The sequence below is a fragment of the Perca fluviatilis genome, chromosome 1 (assembly GCF_010015445.1).
Source record: "Perca fluviatilis chromosome 1, GENO_Pfluv_1.0, whole genome shotgun sequence".
Taxonomy (NCBI): Eukaryota; Metazoa; Chordata; class Actinopteri; order Perciformes; family Percidae; genus Perca; species Perca fluviatilis.
Genome location: NC_053112.1, coordinates 27342172 through 27360557, shown reverse-complemented (window position 1 = coordinate 27360557; position 18386 = coordinate 27342172). Strand labels below are relative to the sequence as shown.

The window sequence follows — 18386 nt, the reverse complement described above, 5'->3', positions numbered from 1 at the left end:
GAGTACGCACACTCTCACACGCACGCATGAAACATATAATGTGATTCAGATGTCATGTGATTCAAACAGGTGTGTGAGGGAGGATACAAAAAGCGTGATACTTTTATAGCATGTTTGTTCTTCTGCATCCCATCCTAATCCTTATTTACAACGTCGTTAAAGAGGTCATTCCACAATCACAGAAGCGCAGACTAAAGGGTCGTGAAAAAGCAAAGACGTGGGAATCTAAGCCTTATCAGTCTCCGCGAACCTCAGGAGATCATAAAGTCAATTGGCCGCGATGAGCACAATGCTATCAGTACGCTGCAATAAGCCAATGCTGGGTACATTACCTTCACTTGCTGGAACAATCAGCACGTTTGGCTGGCTTTCTCAAGTGTGTTTCTTAGTATGGAATGTAATGGAGGGCAATCTGAACAGCTCATACTGCTCACAGCTACATGCACATATGATGATCATGATCAGGCTAAAAGACACACACATAAAGTATTTATAAGTAAATTTAACAAAGTGTTAACTGAGTTTTCTAACGTGTTAGCAAATAGCAGTCTATTTACTAATACAGTTGAGAACGGAGCAACATTAGCATTCATTTGGAGTCGTGTTTCTGGCCACCCGATGAATGTAAGTCAAATATTCACTTTGCTTTTAGCTCTGTTCTTCTCTTTAGCTGCTAAATGTTCCACTATGTTCACTAGCCAGTCGCTAACTTTGTCCTTCTGCTTAAGACGGCATTCTGCGATGTTAATCATAGCAGAGAAACGGAACCAAAACAGTTGCAGGCTGTAAAACCAAAAACAAGCTGAGAGATGCTAAAAATCTCTCTAGACCCATTGTTGATATAAGAATATTAAGTTGTGCAGCTTTAAGATTGTATAACTTTATTAAAATTGCACAACAATTATAAAAAGATTATATTAAATGGTAAGAAAACTAACAATAATCTTATACTTGATTGCAAGATGTATTCTCATTTTTAAATGCTAATAATTTATCTTCTAAAAAGCCACAGTGTAAAACCCCCAATCAGCTATAGATACTGAAGTTGCTGTTTACGCTCAGTGAGTAGCGAATGACTAAGCTTCTTCACAGACCCCAGAGAGTTGTGCTTGCTTCATAGAAGCTAAATCAGCATTATCCGATCAACTCAGCAGCAGTCTAAGCAGTGGATTCCATTGTGTTGTTTTTGTCCACGTCAGTAGCTTAAGTTTTGTTACATAAGGTTTACAGTACATACCTATTTCTCAATAACTAATGGAATGTATTACTTGAGTTTGTAAGTGTGTTTAGTTTAGTTTATTAGTTTATAATATCGTGGACAGTCCCCCTTAATTAACTGTACAGTAAAAGGAGCAGCTTTAGCCTCAACGGCTAATTTCCAGCTGTAGTCCCTGGCCAGCCGACAACAGGCATCCTAAAATACAATGGTTAACATATTAAAATGAGTTACATTACATCTATAATGACAGCAGGCCTAAGCAAAAAGGATTAAAACATACAAAGAAGTGGCACACAAACAAGCAAGCACAGATGATGGCAAAGGCATTAAAGCAGTCCATGCAGTAAAGACAATACAAAGACGAGAAAGGAGAAAAGTCACAGAGACCACATTGAAAGCACGTACAATACATAACATGGAGGCAGGCAGCAGAGATGTCACATCATATGTGTGTACAGTATGAACTGCATATTCTATTCCTACCATAATGTATTTAAAGAGAAGTCATGTCATGGGTTGTACCATTTCCCATGGCTGAGGAAAGTGATGATTGGCTGTGGGAAATAACTGAGAGGTTTCTGTGGTGCAGGAGGAACCAGCGAGAGCAGTTTTAAACCCCAGCATTTTTTCACTCTTGACATCTCAGTGTCCTTTTGGGGAATCTCTCAACAATTGTTTCACTATCAACCATTTCTGGGAGCCATTCAAGTATGCTGCAGCTTTGTCGATTGACTCAAACATTATCCTGGACCCCTTCATCATCTTACTTCCTGTCTCAGTTTCAGTTCTGTGATGTATTTAGCTGCTTGTGAATGAGGACAAGTGGATCTTCATAACAAGCAGGCTACCTGGGCAAAGGGTTATATAACTGGCATTGATGCTCTCTGTCTAGACAGGGTAGGGCAGGTGTAAACAGAGTGGATAAGAGGAGGAAGGTGACAGAGAGAGAGGCAAAAAAAGATGAGATTAAAAAAAAAAGACAGGGAGATAGAGTTGAAGATGGTAGTCGTGACTCTAAACCACTCAGATATTCACAGAGAGTGCTGGAGCATGTGTCAGAAAGCACTTACTCACACTTACACACATGTATATATGCACACGCACGCACACACACACACACACACACACACACACACTGGCAGAATAGAATATGAGAGCATTGCAGCACTTGCTGGATGTGTCCCAGCAGTTACCGCACTGATGCTCACTGCAGCAGACGGGAGTGTACAGTCCAGACTGGAACAGAACAGAGTGAGAAAGAGAAGGAGGCAAAACCGAGACGAAGAAACTAGTCAGATTATGATTGAATGCTTAAACATCGTCTAAATTAGAAAATAGAAGCAGTGGAAAGAGGTGGGATTGTCAAGGCACAAAAGCTCAATAATCTGCCTCATCAGGAACAGGTGTAGGGACAAGGTCTGACATAGATACATTTCGGTGGATGCTAAACGGCATGTCTCGCTCTATGAGGCTGCTGCTGCTGCAGAGGTCCTTCAGTGACCACATCAGATCCTCAACCTCCAAAGCCCTAGATAGGCTCAGCAAGCCCGCTCGAGAGAGTCGACTAGCAGGTGAGTGACGAAGGCAGTGACTGACACAGCAGGTGTATGTATGTTGGTATTTGCACAGTACATGTACGTGTGTTGCCTCAGTTTTGTATGTGATTGTGTGCATACTGTAGGCCTATGCTTTGTTCCAATACATACAGTTGTAATTTACTCCAAGCACGTGGAGTTTCAAAATCTTTAAACCGAATGAGGAAACTGCATTGTCATTGTCTCAGAGAGAAGATGGGACACGCTGCAGGGCTTCTGCAAAGTGGACATTGTTTTTGACAAACAGATCAATAGACAGCATTTCTTGGATGTGTGGGGATGCTGCAGCTCCGAGAAACAGGCACTGACTAGTTCAGATGTTACTTGGGACATTTTTAAGATGATCATTGTCAGGTTTGTGTCATATTTAGGTTTTGCTTGTGCTTTATGACACAGCAATTTGTGTTGGTGGATATGCATGAACATGGATACATTTCTCTGTGTGTAGGACTTTGAGATAGCAGTGTTGACATTTTCCCTCTTACCTGCTTCCACCACAGTTGCTTGAAAACTGGGTTTTGCCCATGTATAACTGATGAGCTGCTTGTACACACGCAGGACTGAGTGCATTAGAATAGGCTTCCAACTCCCTGGCTAGCTTGCTTTTAAATAATACAGATAGTCCTCTATCATATAAGAGCAACGGCATAGAAAATGGATTAACAGAGCTGCTCTTAAGGAATGTTGGCCGCAGATGGCCGATATCATCTGCAGATTAAGGCCGCTTCGAAGTGTTTTTAAGAGAGGCATGATCATCTTTAAGGGTCACGATATGCATGACGTTTGGCTGCATCGCGTTTGAAATCTTGGCACTTTCCAAGTCAGTACAGGTGCTGATGTGCTTCTTTTCAAAAGAGGTAACACAATGTTCCCACTGAATCAGTGCAGAGGTCAGTGCTCTGTGGCCTAACCTCTCTATAGAAGAAGAGAGCACCAGGTGATAAATATCCACCAGGATGTTTCAGGCTGTTGCCACATAGCTCCATGTCCCACATGAAAGAGGGAAGAGTTGAAAAGTGGGTCAAAGAATTATGACAGGATCTAATTACAGCTCTCCTGTCACTAATTTCTCTTCTTTTCATTTGCTCTCTTTCTTCAAGACGTAGGCAGAATGTTGTGGCTTTCACAGAAAATGCATGCGTAAACTAAACCATTGGGACTGTGTGTGAATTCATGCATGTGTGTTACTGGCCGTAAAGTGCAGGAACACAGTGTACTGTAGCAAGAGAGCTAGTGTTCTTAGTCAGTTTGTGTCCACATGCCATTTACCACTAATTAAACTTCATCATAAAACATCATAAAAAGCTTCTAGTGTTGAAGTTCCATTAAATTATAAATCCTTTAAACTGTATTTTATATATGACTTTAACTATATTTTATGTTATTTGAGAATACACCGATTAAATATGATTCCGTTTGTGAAAAAAGAACAGACTTTTATGGTTGCAAAATGGTCTTGGGCTGCCTTGGATAAAATCAACTAGGCTTTGATATTTACAGTATGTAGGCAGTATGTGATCCTTGATGACGCATGTGCATTAGCTAATAACACTCAAAGCATGCTCTCAAGGAGTGCATGTCATCTCTGTGCAGCATCAAGCATCCTGAAACCCAATAGCCTTGTTGACATTTCCCACCCTTGTCCTATGATCCCTATGGTCACATCACATATTTAAGCATGTTTACAGCTGAAGGGAAAACACTGAGTTTATCCACTGACAGAATCCTGCTGACACTCAGTCTTTGTGCACACTGTCTGTTGGAGACATCATCAAAAAGATCACAGGTTTGTCAGGCTATTGTCCTCGGGAGCCCCCTTAAATCAACCCCCCTTTTCAAGACAGATCTTCTTTAGGCAGCGAAGGTGTATGAATGGAACTTTGAGGAGCTGACGCTCATCCCTTCCTTTAGGCCAGAGGTATGCAATTCCAACAAGACAGTAACAGATACGGCACCATTGAGGCTCATGGTATAGCTCTGAGAATTTCAGTTTACCATATAAAAAGTTTCTCTCTTGCTGCAAACAGTAACTCTCTTTCGACTTATCTTGTTCCATGATTCATCTAATGCTGCCAGATCCAATGCTTCACAACCTCGAAAAAGATAAATAAAGTTGCTTTTTGATTTGTAGGAGGTAGGTGGAATATGGACATATTTGATTCAGCAAAGAAGAGAACATAGTCTGGAATGAGTGGCATGCCTTCTGCTCTGTTTTAAATGGGTTTCAGTCATTTTCAGACAGGTCAAAGGGCATCTGGAATCAGGGCAGATAGCAAAAGAAAAGAGGGCAACAGGTTAGGGTTAACCCTAAAGCCCGGGACACACGGGGCCAAAAATCGGCCGTTGGACAGTCTGGCGAGGTCAGTGACTCGAATCTGTTCGGTATGTCCCGTGCCGTCGTCAGTCTGGGGGGCTGTTGGCGTTTATTTTGGCCGACCTGACATGTTCAGTCGGCGGCAGTGCAGTCAGGACTCACCTGGAAATGGCAAGCGGAATGAGCTGACCAGAGTCTCCCAAAATCTGAGGAAAATCTTTTAAACTGACCTTTGTTGAACTGAAATGAAGACAGATTCAGCAACTGCATGGCCTATTTCTCGCTTAAAATGTTTTCAGAAACATGTTTCAGTGAACTATTTTAGTACAATATGAGATCGTATTCTGAACGAGCCGCCATGACAGTCTGGCTTTGAATTTCCGGAGAAAACAAACCCATGTGACGCGTTCATCCAATCAGCTGCTGGTTTTCATTTCTTGGGCAACAATACAGAGTAGCGCCGCCTGCTGCTATGGAGACGTATTAGGTTTCTCAAGTCGGTATCGCCTCAGTGTGTCCCGAGGCAGTTTTTTGGACCTCGGGGACCCGACTGATCATCTCGACTGGCTTTTCTGTCGACGGTCGGCCGTCTGGCTCGTGTGTCCTGGCTATAACCCTAACCCTCAGTCATCATAGCTGCCTGCAAAATATTTCCTTTAGTCAATTCGTAAAGTTTACTGTCATACAGATTCCAGACTAGAGAATTTAAGTTGAACTGTTGCATTCAGTTGACCAGAAGATCACTGTAATGCATAACTTTAAAGATTTTACAAAAAGTCAATTGTAAACTTTTCTTTTTGACATTCACTGGACAAAATAAATACAATGTTATAAAATAAATCACACAACATTAAATAATTTGGACTGTTTCACAACAATTACTTCAGTAAATTGAGCTCTTGAGATTATTGCTCATTTCCGTGATATGCATTAAGATGAATAAGTCATTAATGAATGTAGACGTGTGATCAATAATATAGAGTAGGAAAAGTTATAAAGTCAGAGCTCACTGAATTATGTCAACACCACTCATCACATGAATTATTTTTTTCTTTCATGTCACTTTTTCCCAGCTGACACTTAACATGTGCTCACCATCCTCCCCTTGCACTAAAAGGTATTTACGTGACCAGGATTTTGTGTAACAGTCTTTCCAAATGGCATGTTTTTACACAAAGAGTCTTGTGTATAATGTAGTGCCACTTCTGTAGGATTGCGTTGTGATGTAATCATGGATTGCATCAAGGTGAAGGTTATTTCTGATCTCCGTTCCCACCACCTTTAGCTGGTTACCTTAGAGGCCTAATTGTTTAATTATGCCTATCATAATGCTAATGCATAATGTTAATGCTATTGCATAACAACCAGAGATTTGTCAATCAATCCATTTCCCAAAGTCATGTGAATGGACAAAATAGGCCTATTGGGTTGGTTAATTTCATCTTGGCTTAGAATGTTTCAGCAAATGTCTAGATATTGTGTAAGGTTGTGTAAGCTTTTGCATAAATAAGATACAAATGCAATTTATATAGTCCCATTCAATGACGAAAGCCATAGTTACGGAAAATAAGGAAATGTTCATTGGCTTACGGATTTGCGCTTTACTCTGTCTTGCTGTTTTGCTCTGGCTCAAGTCTTAGAAATGTCAAATGAGTGTGAACATATATATAGCTGCTGCATTTCTGTAATATTACACCAATATTCACATGTATTGAGTTACTGTTTGCACTGTTTTCCCTTAACAATGATAAGTGGATTTTCTCTTAATACCTGCTGTTAATACAGTCACGTGTTAATACAGACTTTCATCACCAAATAGTTAGAAACAAGACTTTGGGCTATATTTTTGTGAACCTGAGCACAAACCTCAAGCAGCTTTCACACCCTTTGAAAGCAGTTCACATTTTGTTCCTGCAGACATCCTAACAGTGCAATTATGCATTGTCTGCCTTGCTTGTTTATGGAATTCAGTGTCAGCAACCTTAGTTTCTGGTTAGTTTCTCACTTGCACTTACAAAGTGTTTCTTCACTCTCAGAATGCACCAGGCATACAGTCTTACAGTAGTTGGTCATTTCAAATTGTGCTGCTGCCAAAGTAAAACAGGTATTAATTACATTCAGACTGCAAGATGGAAGTTTATCTTCTCCACTAATACCTCATCCTGATCTCAACCTCCATGCTACGTTCCTACTTTCATTATATAAATGAAAAGGAATTGGTGCAAAAAAACAAAGCCAACACTAATGGTGTGTAGGTGTTTAATGTGCATACGAACTTCCTAGTGACCCAGTGGTCTAACATGGATATCATAATTGTCTCTGCTTCAAATCTATGCAGATATGGTTTATGTAAATGTATAAAAACCTGTGTGTGCGCCTTCACCAACTAAAGTGTGCTAAGTCTTAGTGGAGCCACAATTTAATTCCAAAATGAATACCAAAAGTGCACTGCACTACCAAATCTGCATTACCAAACCCCCAGCTATGCTACTCAATTCAGCTTGGCAAGCACATTTCCCTTTCAAACCACAAAATGACTACACGAGCACTGGCAGACAAAAACCTGCCTCATACCAGATGAAATTGGGCCAAAGTGGTTTGGACTAAAATGACCCATCAAACAACCACCTGACATTTCCATCCATAGAGCCTTGTGTACCCTAGGGGAACACTCAAGTTCATGTTCTGGTTTGGTCAAGGTCTTTCAACATATGCCTAAGACCAGTGTTTCCCACACACAGACTAATTTGTGGCGGTGCGCCACACACTCAACACCGGCCGCCACAAATTGCATTTCGTTATACATTTTTTTTTAACGCTATTTAAAACATGCATTCCTTCAGCTGCATTTCCTTTCCCTGCTCTCCTCCGTCTCTCTGTCACTCACGAGTCTCTCTCACAAAGGCTACACACACACACACACACACACAGACCCTCCCCTCCGTGCACACAGCATCTGTCTCCATGTTGCCAACTTAGCGACTTTGCCGCTAGATTTTGCGACTTTTCAGATCCCCTTAGCAACTGTTTTTCACAAAAGCGACTTTCTGTAAACAATTCGCCAGTATTGTCCAGCGAGCATGCAAGGTATTTCTCTCCTGTGGCCGCCAAAACAGTCACCTCTCTCTTGTATTCTGTGACTGAGGAGCAGAGTAGCAGCCCCTCCCCTCTCTCCTCATGTGCGCAGGCGGGTATAAAGGGGAGGGGGGACATGGTGTGGGGGCCGATGTAGGCAGGAGAGGCAGCGGGATGCGACGGGAGAAAGACGCCGCTGAGCTGGCCTGGCCCTGGGTAAGCCAGCCTTCTTTGAGAATTCTTTATTGATCTTTGTCCCTCCCTTTCTAGAATTTCTTTTTTTACTTCAAAGATAGGCTACCTAAGTAATAATTATAAGGTAAAATAAATTCTGCACCACAAATTGCTTTCTAATCTGTGGGAAACACTGCTAAAACATCACTAAAACGGTACTGAATCTGGGAAAGACACAAATACTCTTTTGCCTAAACACACTGGGGTACAATAAATAAAACAAGGGTGTGGATTTATGTAAATATATTTGCTATAAGTAAGTGCCAGTGTGTGTATTTGTGTATTTGTGCCCCTACTTGTGCATGAATGTGTTATTGTTAAGTGGCTACCAGTCTTTTGTATCGGGCTTAAGGGTGGGCCAGTGGGAGGTCCATAGACATGTTCCGGTCTACTCAAGCCCTGCCTACTGTTAAACCACACAGATGTCCTGGGCCTATTGTGGCCCTACAGGGACCCAGCAGGGCCATTTCACGCCTGGAAGACGCCCAAAGGGGAAGTCAGAAAGGGTGCACCACTGTGACATCAGCAGAGATCTCTTTGAATGAAAACGCAGCAGGCAACTATGTAACAAATTAGCTTCAACAAGATACTTTCACCCCAAGAATGGGCAGAGCTATTAAAGTTTAATCCGGGATTTAACTTGAAAACATAAGAATTAATACTGCAGACACAAATGTGTACATCTTTGGTTTAATTAGTTCTGTATATTTTATTTTATTTTTATATTTATTGGGATCAAACTACATAATACAAGACTGATGTTGTGTTATCTCTACTTTAAACACGCATGACTGACTTGCCTTGCTGTTGAGCTTTAACTAATTTTACTTTGTTGGGTTACGGCATACACATTTGTGGTCTTAGCAACAATTAAAGTGTTTGTGATTTTTGCTCCCAACGTGTGTTTCAATCCTGGTTGTATTTTGTATTGTATTTAAGTTCTCACAGCACATTTCTGTTACTTAATCAGATCTGCATATGATGTTTTATCACGAGTTGTTCCAGTGGCTTAAACGTACAATATGTAACTTTCTGCCGCTAGGGGTCTCTCAACCAAAACAATGGACAGTAAAACTGGACTTTTGATGACGTTGGTAAGTTGCGTGGAATTATGGGAGTTTTTAGTGTTAAACTAAACACCTTCGCTGCCGGTTAGAATGCATCAGTTCACGGACGAGTTTACCCATTCAAGTTCATTCACGTTACGTTTAGTAACGTTTATTCATGTTATTCTAATAAAATAGCTGCAGTTTCCCCAACATAATTACGTTTTTCTTGATTAGATTTGTATTTGTAGCTGACCAGTTAGCTAGTGAGCCAGCAAGCTAACCATAGCCAGCAGCTGAAACACAAAATATTTCACATATCAATGTCACCTTTTGGATGGTTTCAACACCGGGGCGGACGGGGTTTGTTGTAATGCTAGCAAGCTACTCAGCGAGGCTGAGAGACTGGTGTGGATTGTCGGGGAAATCTCCGCGACGGCGAGGACGTTCGGTGCCTGTTGTGCAGCAGCAGAACATCTCCCAGCTGCCCGGAATTATCTCCCCTTCACTTTTCAGTAATCTTAACTTTTTGTTTTGGTGCTTAACCCACCTTTTGTCGGGTTAATTTAGCTAACCGTAAAGACAGCTAAACGCAAAGGGGGGAGAAATTCGTCAGGGAGGAGATTTTCGGCACATACACCGGTAGCGCTACAGAGATGTAGCTAGCTAACGCTATGGATGGCCGCTGTTGTGACTCGGTGCTGGGTCTGATATGGTTCTGGCCGGGGGGTTGCTGTAATGAAAGTAGTTGGCTGATAGCTGACTGGGGGCTAACGGTAACTAGCTAGCTATATGTCCCGGGGCTGTTGTCAGCTATCATCCCGACTGAGTATCTCTGCGCCGGGGGAGTGAGGCAGACAGACCGGGGTGTGCTAGCTAGCTGGCTAAATTAGCATTAGATTAATAGTCTATCTATACAGCTAACGTTAACATTACTAGCTAGTGAAGTTATTCGTGGGTTAGCCCAGTCCTGTTAATTGTGGTTGAAACAGTCATACTAAAAGTAACTTTATTAGCGTGTTGAACGATGTTGTAACCTCATAATGTTACCCACAAAGCATTAGCATCAACATTAGCTACTTGTCAACCAGCACATTGTAGTAACGTTAAGCTGGTATCGATATTGAACTTTCAAAATAAATAAGGTATCTGTTGTATTACTGTGATAAAAAGTGGGATGTAATTAATCACAAAATGATGCTGTATGGAAAAAATAGCGGTATTACAGTTACAAGTATTTTTTTTCTGTGACATTGTATGATTTACAATTACTCCTGAACGTATCATCTTCTGACGGAAGTTAGAGTAACTAGACAGTGAAAGGTTATATGACGCCACTGACGGGCGACTAAAGGAAACGTCCCGTGTTTGAAAATAAAATAACAGATTTCTCTGGGTTTGACATTTGGTGGAAACATTTGGGATAGTGTAAGAACACAACTCATAAAAATATATAACATAGGTATGGTCGTTTTTAGACATTTTAAAGCAGAAATGTTACATATTGTACCTTTAATTTGAGCACCTTAAGTTCTATAGAACAGCTTGTGATGTTCCACCAATTCTCATGTTGGGACCTCACGATTCAATATGCCTTCACATTTAGGTCCAGCTGCTCGATTTATGTCTATAAATAGCACCTCCTTATTATTTTATCAAGGCAGATGAAATGCTCGTCTGTCTACTTTTGTGCCAACATCCCATCCCAGTCATGAGGATTTGAAAAAGTAGGCCAAGAACACTGTTTCCTGTCATCTCCGTGCCTGACATTTTCTTCAAGTCTATGTGTGTCTCGTGAGTAAAGCGTGCCACAATTGAACTACTTAAAGAGTCATAAAAACAGTGTTTGTGTGTGTGGGTGTGAACGATTCAGAGCATACCTAAAAGCATGCACAGACACCTTTTAATGTGTAAGCATGTGTATGTATACACTATAAGATTACAGTCAAGCTCGACTAGACATGACTATGGGACACGTGCCAGGGACATTCTGTATTTTCACTCTCTACCTCATCATCTGTCTCTCTGTATGTTTTTATATTTGTTTAGCATTTTTTTAACCCAGCACTTGACTTGAAAAGCATGTCAGTCAAACGTTTGTCTTGTGGTTTGATCAGGAAGGAAGATTTTTTTTTAAATAAATCGAAGGCACTATATGTAACCATTGTATCTATATCTATAAAGCATGAAAGTTCATTCTTGTTCATAGTACTTTGTATTTTGACTAAGCAGTACCAACTGAAGTCTACTTTTTACCCTTTTCCAGAGCCTTCAGTCATACGACACTGTCTTCATCAGCAGATGAGAGGTTTTAGGCAGTTTTATTTTTTAATTAATATTTTTTTTAAACTGGCCTGCACATCAGCAAATATTGCTTCACCAGATTGCCATGCTATGTTTTGTTTCATTTTGTAACATCGGGATGTAAAGCCTTGACTAGTTATAAGCCATAGATTCTGAGTCTGCAGTTTGGCTCAGCCAGTGTATGTTATGGTTTAGTCTTTTTCATTTTAGTAGAAATGTGATTAGATAGATTTCTCCATTAACCACAGCCTATATCAACATAATAAATAAGGCTATATGACCTTTTGATAAATAATATAATTGTACAATACGTCTTACTGTTTTTAAGGTCAAATTTATAGAATGTATATCAATTCTGCTCCACGGGGCTGGTGTTAGTGGACCAGCTTATTAGGTTTGGCGAGGTTATTCTGATTGCCCTGCTGTTATATAGGTGACTGGTAGTCACTTAACTTGACATGTTGGTGTGTGTGTGAGGGCGAGCACTCTTGAGATATTTATGATTGAATTAGAGTCCTCCAGCGCTGTTCCTGTTCAGTGATTTAAAGCCCCCTTGTTTCTGCCCCTGTGCACTCACAAGGACGCTTGTTTCGAAAACTTTGGAATGTTTTGCTAAACCCAGTGACTCCGGCAAGCTAACGCCAACTTGTTTACTTTGCTTGTTCTACTATGCTCCCTCTCCTTCAGTATTTTGTCACTTTCTCTTTTTAACGCATGAACTCACTGAATGTGTCTTTTGAGTCCCTAATCAAAAGACCCCTCTCTGTTTTATAGATCTAGAAATTTGTTCTGATTTGTTCTGTCTTTAGTAAAAGGAAAACGTGAAGAGATGTTTGATCCAGAGAGCAGCAACATAAAAGCCATGGTGAGGTTGTAGCATTACAGCAAATAATGATCAGTTATTTTTCTTCATAATTATTTTGATGTTGTTTTTACTTTATTGTGTATAGAGAGAGCAGTGCTAAGACATAGAAATATGACATCTTCTCTGACATTCTCTGTCAGAGAAGACAGACAAAAAGCCAGATCTGAGCCCTTAGCGTTATGTGCATGTAGCTGCAGCTGATTCATGAGCAGAATCCTAATCAGCCTATTCTTTGATTTCTGAGTCTCTTCGCCCTAATCATCTCTCAAGTGGGACGTCTGAGCCCTTTCAGCAAGACCACAAGTAGCCCACTTGATGCACGTTCTTGACTTGTCATTGTCCCATTCGCTCCCCATGCTTTTACTCTGCAGCTGGAAGGTAATGTGATTGTTCAGTACAGAACTTGGGCAAACACTTGTCTTCCTCACAGACTCAAATTTTCAGATCTAACCGAGCTGGAACAATGAGCCCGCCATTTCAAGTGACCATTGACATTGTACAGAGATGAGGCGCAGTGCTTTGCAGACCCAACACTCACAGAACTAGCTAACTGGCAAAGCTTGGGATTCCCAAAGTGGTGTACACAAATATTTGCACACATTGTGGAATTCTCTCCTGCTTCTGTGCTCGAGAATGTCTTATTTCACACCGCAGACTTTCATGGCCATCCACTCCTACACCTTTCCTCCCTCCGTCAGCAGAAATGGTGTGAATGCTGATGTGAGCAGAGCTGCTTTGTTGGCAGACACAGAGCTGTGTTTAATACATTGAGTCACTGTTGTCTTCCTAGCTTTAATCAATACTACTGATTGGTGGTGCTGTGTTTGAAGATATTCATGTACTGTTAATGAGAGAGCCAGGAAGGCAGAAAGAAAGAAATTTGGTTCTGATAAAAATGATGTGATCTCCCCGTAAAGCGACTTTGAGTCTTTGAAAAGCGCTATATAAATTCAATTTATTATTATTATTATGTGTGCACAAAATGGGTATGCATTCATGTCTATCAGGAACGTAAGTGAAAATGCTGAGAACAGTCAAGCTGTGGAATTTACTACAATGTAAAACCGTATGAGTGTGTGACCGTCCTCCATGCACATCCATCCTTAACTGTGAGGTATGACGGAAGATGAGAGGTTGAGGACTTAAAACTTGTAATGTGATTGCGTGACAACTCGTCACTGGTCATTAGTTGTAAAGCAGCCACATTCCAGAAGAATCTCTTCCACATGGTTACTTACAAGATGTTTTAATGCCCCATTAAAATGGTCTCATCTCTGGTGACTTAACTGCCTCTTGGGGTGCCTGATCTCATGGTATGTTGTTTGTTTACTCTCCAGTGGGCCTTCATTTCCTGTGTGTCTGCTGCTTTTTGCAGGTCTTAGTGGGTTAGCCATCTTTAATTTACTCAGTCAATCCGCAGGGGATTTTGAGCAATGAGTCATGATGGAGTCTTCTGATTTGGCTTTTTATTGGAACGAGAACAAGAGTTGTTGGGAATGACACTGATCTCAAAATGAAATTTCTTATTTGCCCAATAAGAAAATAGGCATAACGATTTTAATGCACATTGCAGTCATTAGAGTTAGTCTTAACACAGATCCAATAATAACAGTGAGGAATGCAGATTTTAATCTGGATCCCTGTTAATTTCAAATAGTGCAGTGTGATTCATAAACACAAGCAGATGTCCCTGTGTGTGTTTATTAGTCAGGGGACATCAAGCTCAATTGTCAAAATATGAGAATCCCAGGAACCAAAGAAGGATTGCTACTTGTATTGACAGAGCAGTGTGATACTAACAGATCAGAGGTCATGATATTATCGCAGTGTTTTCAGAAATACAAACACACTGACCCATGTGGTGACTCACTCCAGTCACCAGCACAAGATACCCTATCATCCAACATCCATCCTTTCAGCATTTCACTGACCTGCCAGCAAGATAGTATCATTTATTGAGACACATAAGTTTTTCCTAAGCACAGAAACATAAAAAAAACAGACAGCATATTTTACTTGAGGATGATAATCCATCTGCACAGCTGATTCTAAATATTTATGGAGATTTTTTATCTTACTAACAATAGATGTCTTTCTTTTCGATGTCAGCCATAAGACTGCATGATTCACTGGAACTGTTGGACAATATAACTTGGGCTTGAGTACAGTATTAATCAAAGCATCATGTTTTCCAATAAAGTGAAGTTTAAAAGTAAAAGTATTTGCAGTGCAATATCTTAAAACTCCTAACAAAAAACACTAAAGACCAAAGATAGTTAGGATAAACAAGAGGGATAGAAAGAGAGATGTTGTTCTCTGCAATTGTGCTACAACAATCAATACTGCTGGGCGGACGGACTAACATTGCCATTCATAGAGCCGTGCCGCTTGCCTGGCTGAAAATGGGATGATAATCAATGGCTGTATCCCAATGGAAATGGGACTGAGGGTTGGTGAGATATGAAGAGCAAGCAGACGTGCCAAAGAAATTGGGAAGGGAAGTGATTACAGATAGATTTCCACAATCCAGAATGGCATTCACTTTCCATTCTGCATTTGTCATTGTGTTTGGATGGAAGATACCTGACAGACCATATTACAGGCAAAAGTAGCACAGCTGAGTGGACTATTTCCAAAGTGACCCCTTTAACTTAGGCCCCGTCCACACGTACCAAAACGATCTTTTTTTTACCCGTCTTCCCTGGATTCGTTTCAAGAAAAGTTGCGTCCAAACGAATCCACTTGTAAATGACTCAACACGCTACTTCATATTCCAGGCCTATAGGCGGCGCTGTTTCTGCTACAGAAATTCACCAAAAACGGAGAAGAAGAGCATAGTCATTTCCACTTCCTATCATAACATGACTAGATTATAACGTTCTCTTAATACATCCGTGGACTATAATCACTTTCACCACTGCTAATTTTATAAAGGCTGCCGCAAGAAAACGTGTCTTTGTTTACATTGTATTATGTGCTGTTGGATTGCCTTTTATTTTGCATGATTGCAGCGCGCTAGTAGCGAGCTAACGTTAGCGCGCTAACGTTAGCTAGCTCTAACATCGGCAGTCAAACAAACATCAATGATCCATGAATGACGTTGGCTACATAACGTTAGCAATATATCTTGTGTAGAATCCAGAGGGAAGGGTCAGGGAGCAGACACAGAGTATTTAGATGAAGTGAGCTGGTTTGACCATGGAGATGGGATGTGCTGGCTTAGCTTTAACGCAGTTGTGTGCGTCAGCGGCCGTGGGAGAGGGGGTTAAAAGAGGGGTGTGGCGATGACATCATCAATACGGATCCGTATTCACCATCCATACGAAGCCAAACGAGAGCCGTTTTCAGATTTTTTCACCCTGAGACCAGGTTTCAAAAAAGTGCGTTTTCAGGGAGTGCGTTTGCAGGATTCGTCTGGACGGTCGGCCCAAAGGATGCAAAACATGTGCGTTTGCACAAAAAAACGTTTCCGTGTGGATGGCCCCTTATACTCTCCTCCAGGCTTTTGTTAGATCTAAGTTTGAGATACAGGTTGCTGGTCTACCTGCAGGGCATTGCTGCCTAAAGCACCTCCACCAGTGCCTTGGAGAACAGGTGTCCCCTTTGGGGAAGACAGATCAAACACCTCTACCACACCTTAGCAGGTCATCAGCTGGGGACCACCAGTTTCTGTTCTTTATTCCAAGTACGTCTCCTGGTGGTGGAACAATGGCAGGGATTTCTCCCTGCCACCCCCTGCTGATACCCTAGGTGTTATCTGGCCCCCAACTCTTCACCTTCCTCCTCAACCACAACCAGAAACTACCTTTTTTCCGCCTCATCTGCCAGATTTTTGATGGCTTTCCGATGTCTCACTCCTGTCACGGCCATGTCTCGGAGCAGTCGAGAGGTTGAGGAGCCGACAAAGCCCCGGCAGCCCACCTCCACCGGGTATGTGACAGCCCTCAAGCCAGCCTCCCTGCACTCCACAGCCAAGTTGGAGTACTTTGCCTGCTTCCACTCATGGGCCGCCTCGAGTCCGCCCCTCCCACGGCACTTGGAGCTCCGCAGGCCACCGACCAAATGACAATGAATTCTTGAGGTCAATTCTTAAGCTCCACTCATTGCCAGGTAGGAGAAGACTTGCTGTTCCCCTGTTAGATCTGAAAGGTAATGTTGTAAATCTTGTGGTTATGGTTTCCCATTGTATTCTCAAAATTCACTTGTGGTAATTGGACAAACCAGTTGCTGTGAATTAGATGATAGTTACCGAAATGTGAGCCATTTCAAGAATAGTCTGATCATCAGTAAGTAAGTATTTGGTTAGAGGTCTAAGGCTGCAAACGGCATCAAGAAACTGTTCTGGCGAGCTTCTGAGGAAGGAGTTATGAATGCCTTCGGGCCCTTGCTGAACCTTTTAAAAGCATTTCTCAGAGAATCTCAAAGGAAAGGTTTGTGTCAGGGCAACATTGTGATCCATCACAAGATGTGTTCTGGACTACCAGCAAAATGGCATCAAGTTCATTCAGTGTTGTACCAGGTTTATACAATATGTTGCTGTAGCAACTTTTGAGGTACTTGAGATTTTTATTTTCTATTTCAATGAGTGGCTGCTCTAGTGCTGACATGGCCAAACTTAATTTTGTGTCTTGTTCTCTGCTCATCATAACAGAGACCTCCAAGGAGCTTTAACATAATCTCTCTTTAGACTGAGCGGCCACTTAATGTCCCTTTCTCCCTCTGATCAAGAGGTGTTTTGCCGGTGACCTTTCACCTTTTATTCACTCAGGGATCGTAACCCTTTTTGCCACCATGAATGGGTGAACACAAGGCCACTGGCTGAGTGTTGTCACCCTCTATGTCCCGGCCAACCTCCACTTTAACTCCTTACAGCTGGTAATAATACAAGCACTGGAGTGCATAGCATTAGCCAGTTGGGTAAGTGACACTTTGACAACTTAATGTCTTTATGTGTGTGTCTGTGCATGGGTGGTTAATGTGAGGGTCAGTGAACATAGTGTGTGTCCACATAGTGTGTGGACTATATACCCTGATAGGCCACAAAGTTGCCATCTGCTTCCTCCAACACAATATTTTTCATTCACTGGTTGTAAAACAAAGCAGCAGGGCCATAATGTTCTGAACAAGGCATTCTTGGCATGTTATTAAAATGAGGGTTTGTTTGATTTTGCCTGAGGTGACGTCGGACCTCCAGTTTTTTCTAACAGAGATTCCTGTGTGTGCGTCTGTCCCTTTCTCAAATAGCTTTCATTTGAAACTTAATGAATGGTAAACATGTTGGGTTTTTTCTCTCTTTGCCTGTCTATCTGCTGGGTCAATAGCTGTCATGTGAACCACTTGAGTGGCTCTTACCAATATGCACGCACTGAAACGTGAGCTAGAAAAGCCTGGCTGTCTGATGCCTCATGAGCATGACAGTTTTTAGGCTCAAGTTCAAAACCTGCAAGTGAATAAAGCCACACAGTGACAGCACCTCTTTATTTGCTTGTCCTGTGCTTGCCTCATTGCCTTAAAGCCATTAGCACTAAAAGTAAAGAAGCAAAGGGGGAGTTTTGTCCTGTTTTTATGGTTGTTAAGGCCTGAAACATTTTTCCTCAGACAATGACGTGGTTTGAGCTCTCTGTGGTCCCCTTCAAACACAAGTATTAGGAATCTGTTGTCCTCTGAGAAAACAGGGATCATTGTTTGTAATAAAAGAACTCACAATAGCATCGTGTGATTTTAATATGAATGA

General features: G+C 41.5%; 1 protein-coding gene across 5 annotated transcripts in view; it reads left to right on the top strand.

The window, feature by feature from the left end:
* Positions 1-18386, top strand: part of dlc1 (DLC1 Rho GTPase activating protein) — a 93220-nt gene that overhangs the window by 37536 nt on the left and 37298 nt on the right. For 2 of the 5 annotated variants that reach the window (XM_039795624.1, XM_039795616.1), the window contains exon 1: positions 2443-2790. The exons of the other annotated variants lie outside the window; for them this stretch is intronic. In XM_039795624.1, coding sequence (XP_039651558.1) covers positions 2661-2790 — 130 coding nt within the window. In that variant the 5' untranslated portion in view covers positions 2443-2660. Of the gene's footprint in view, positions 1-2442; positions 2791-18386 lie in introns of those variants that run through there. 5 annotated transcript variants of the gene reach the window in all.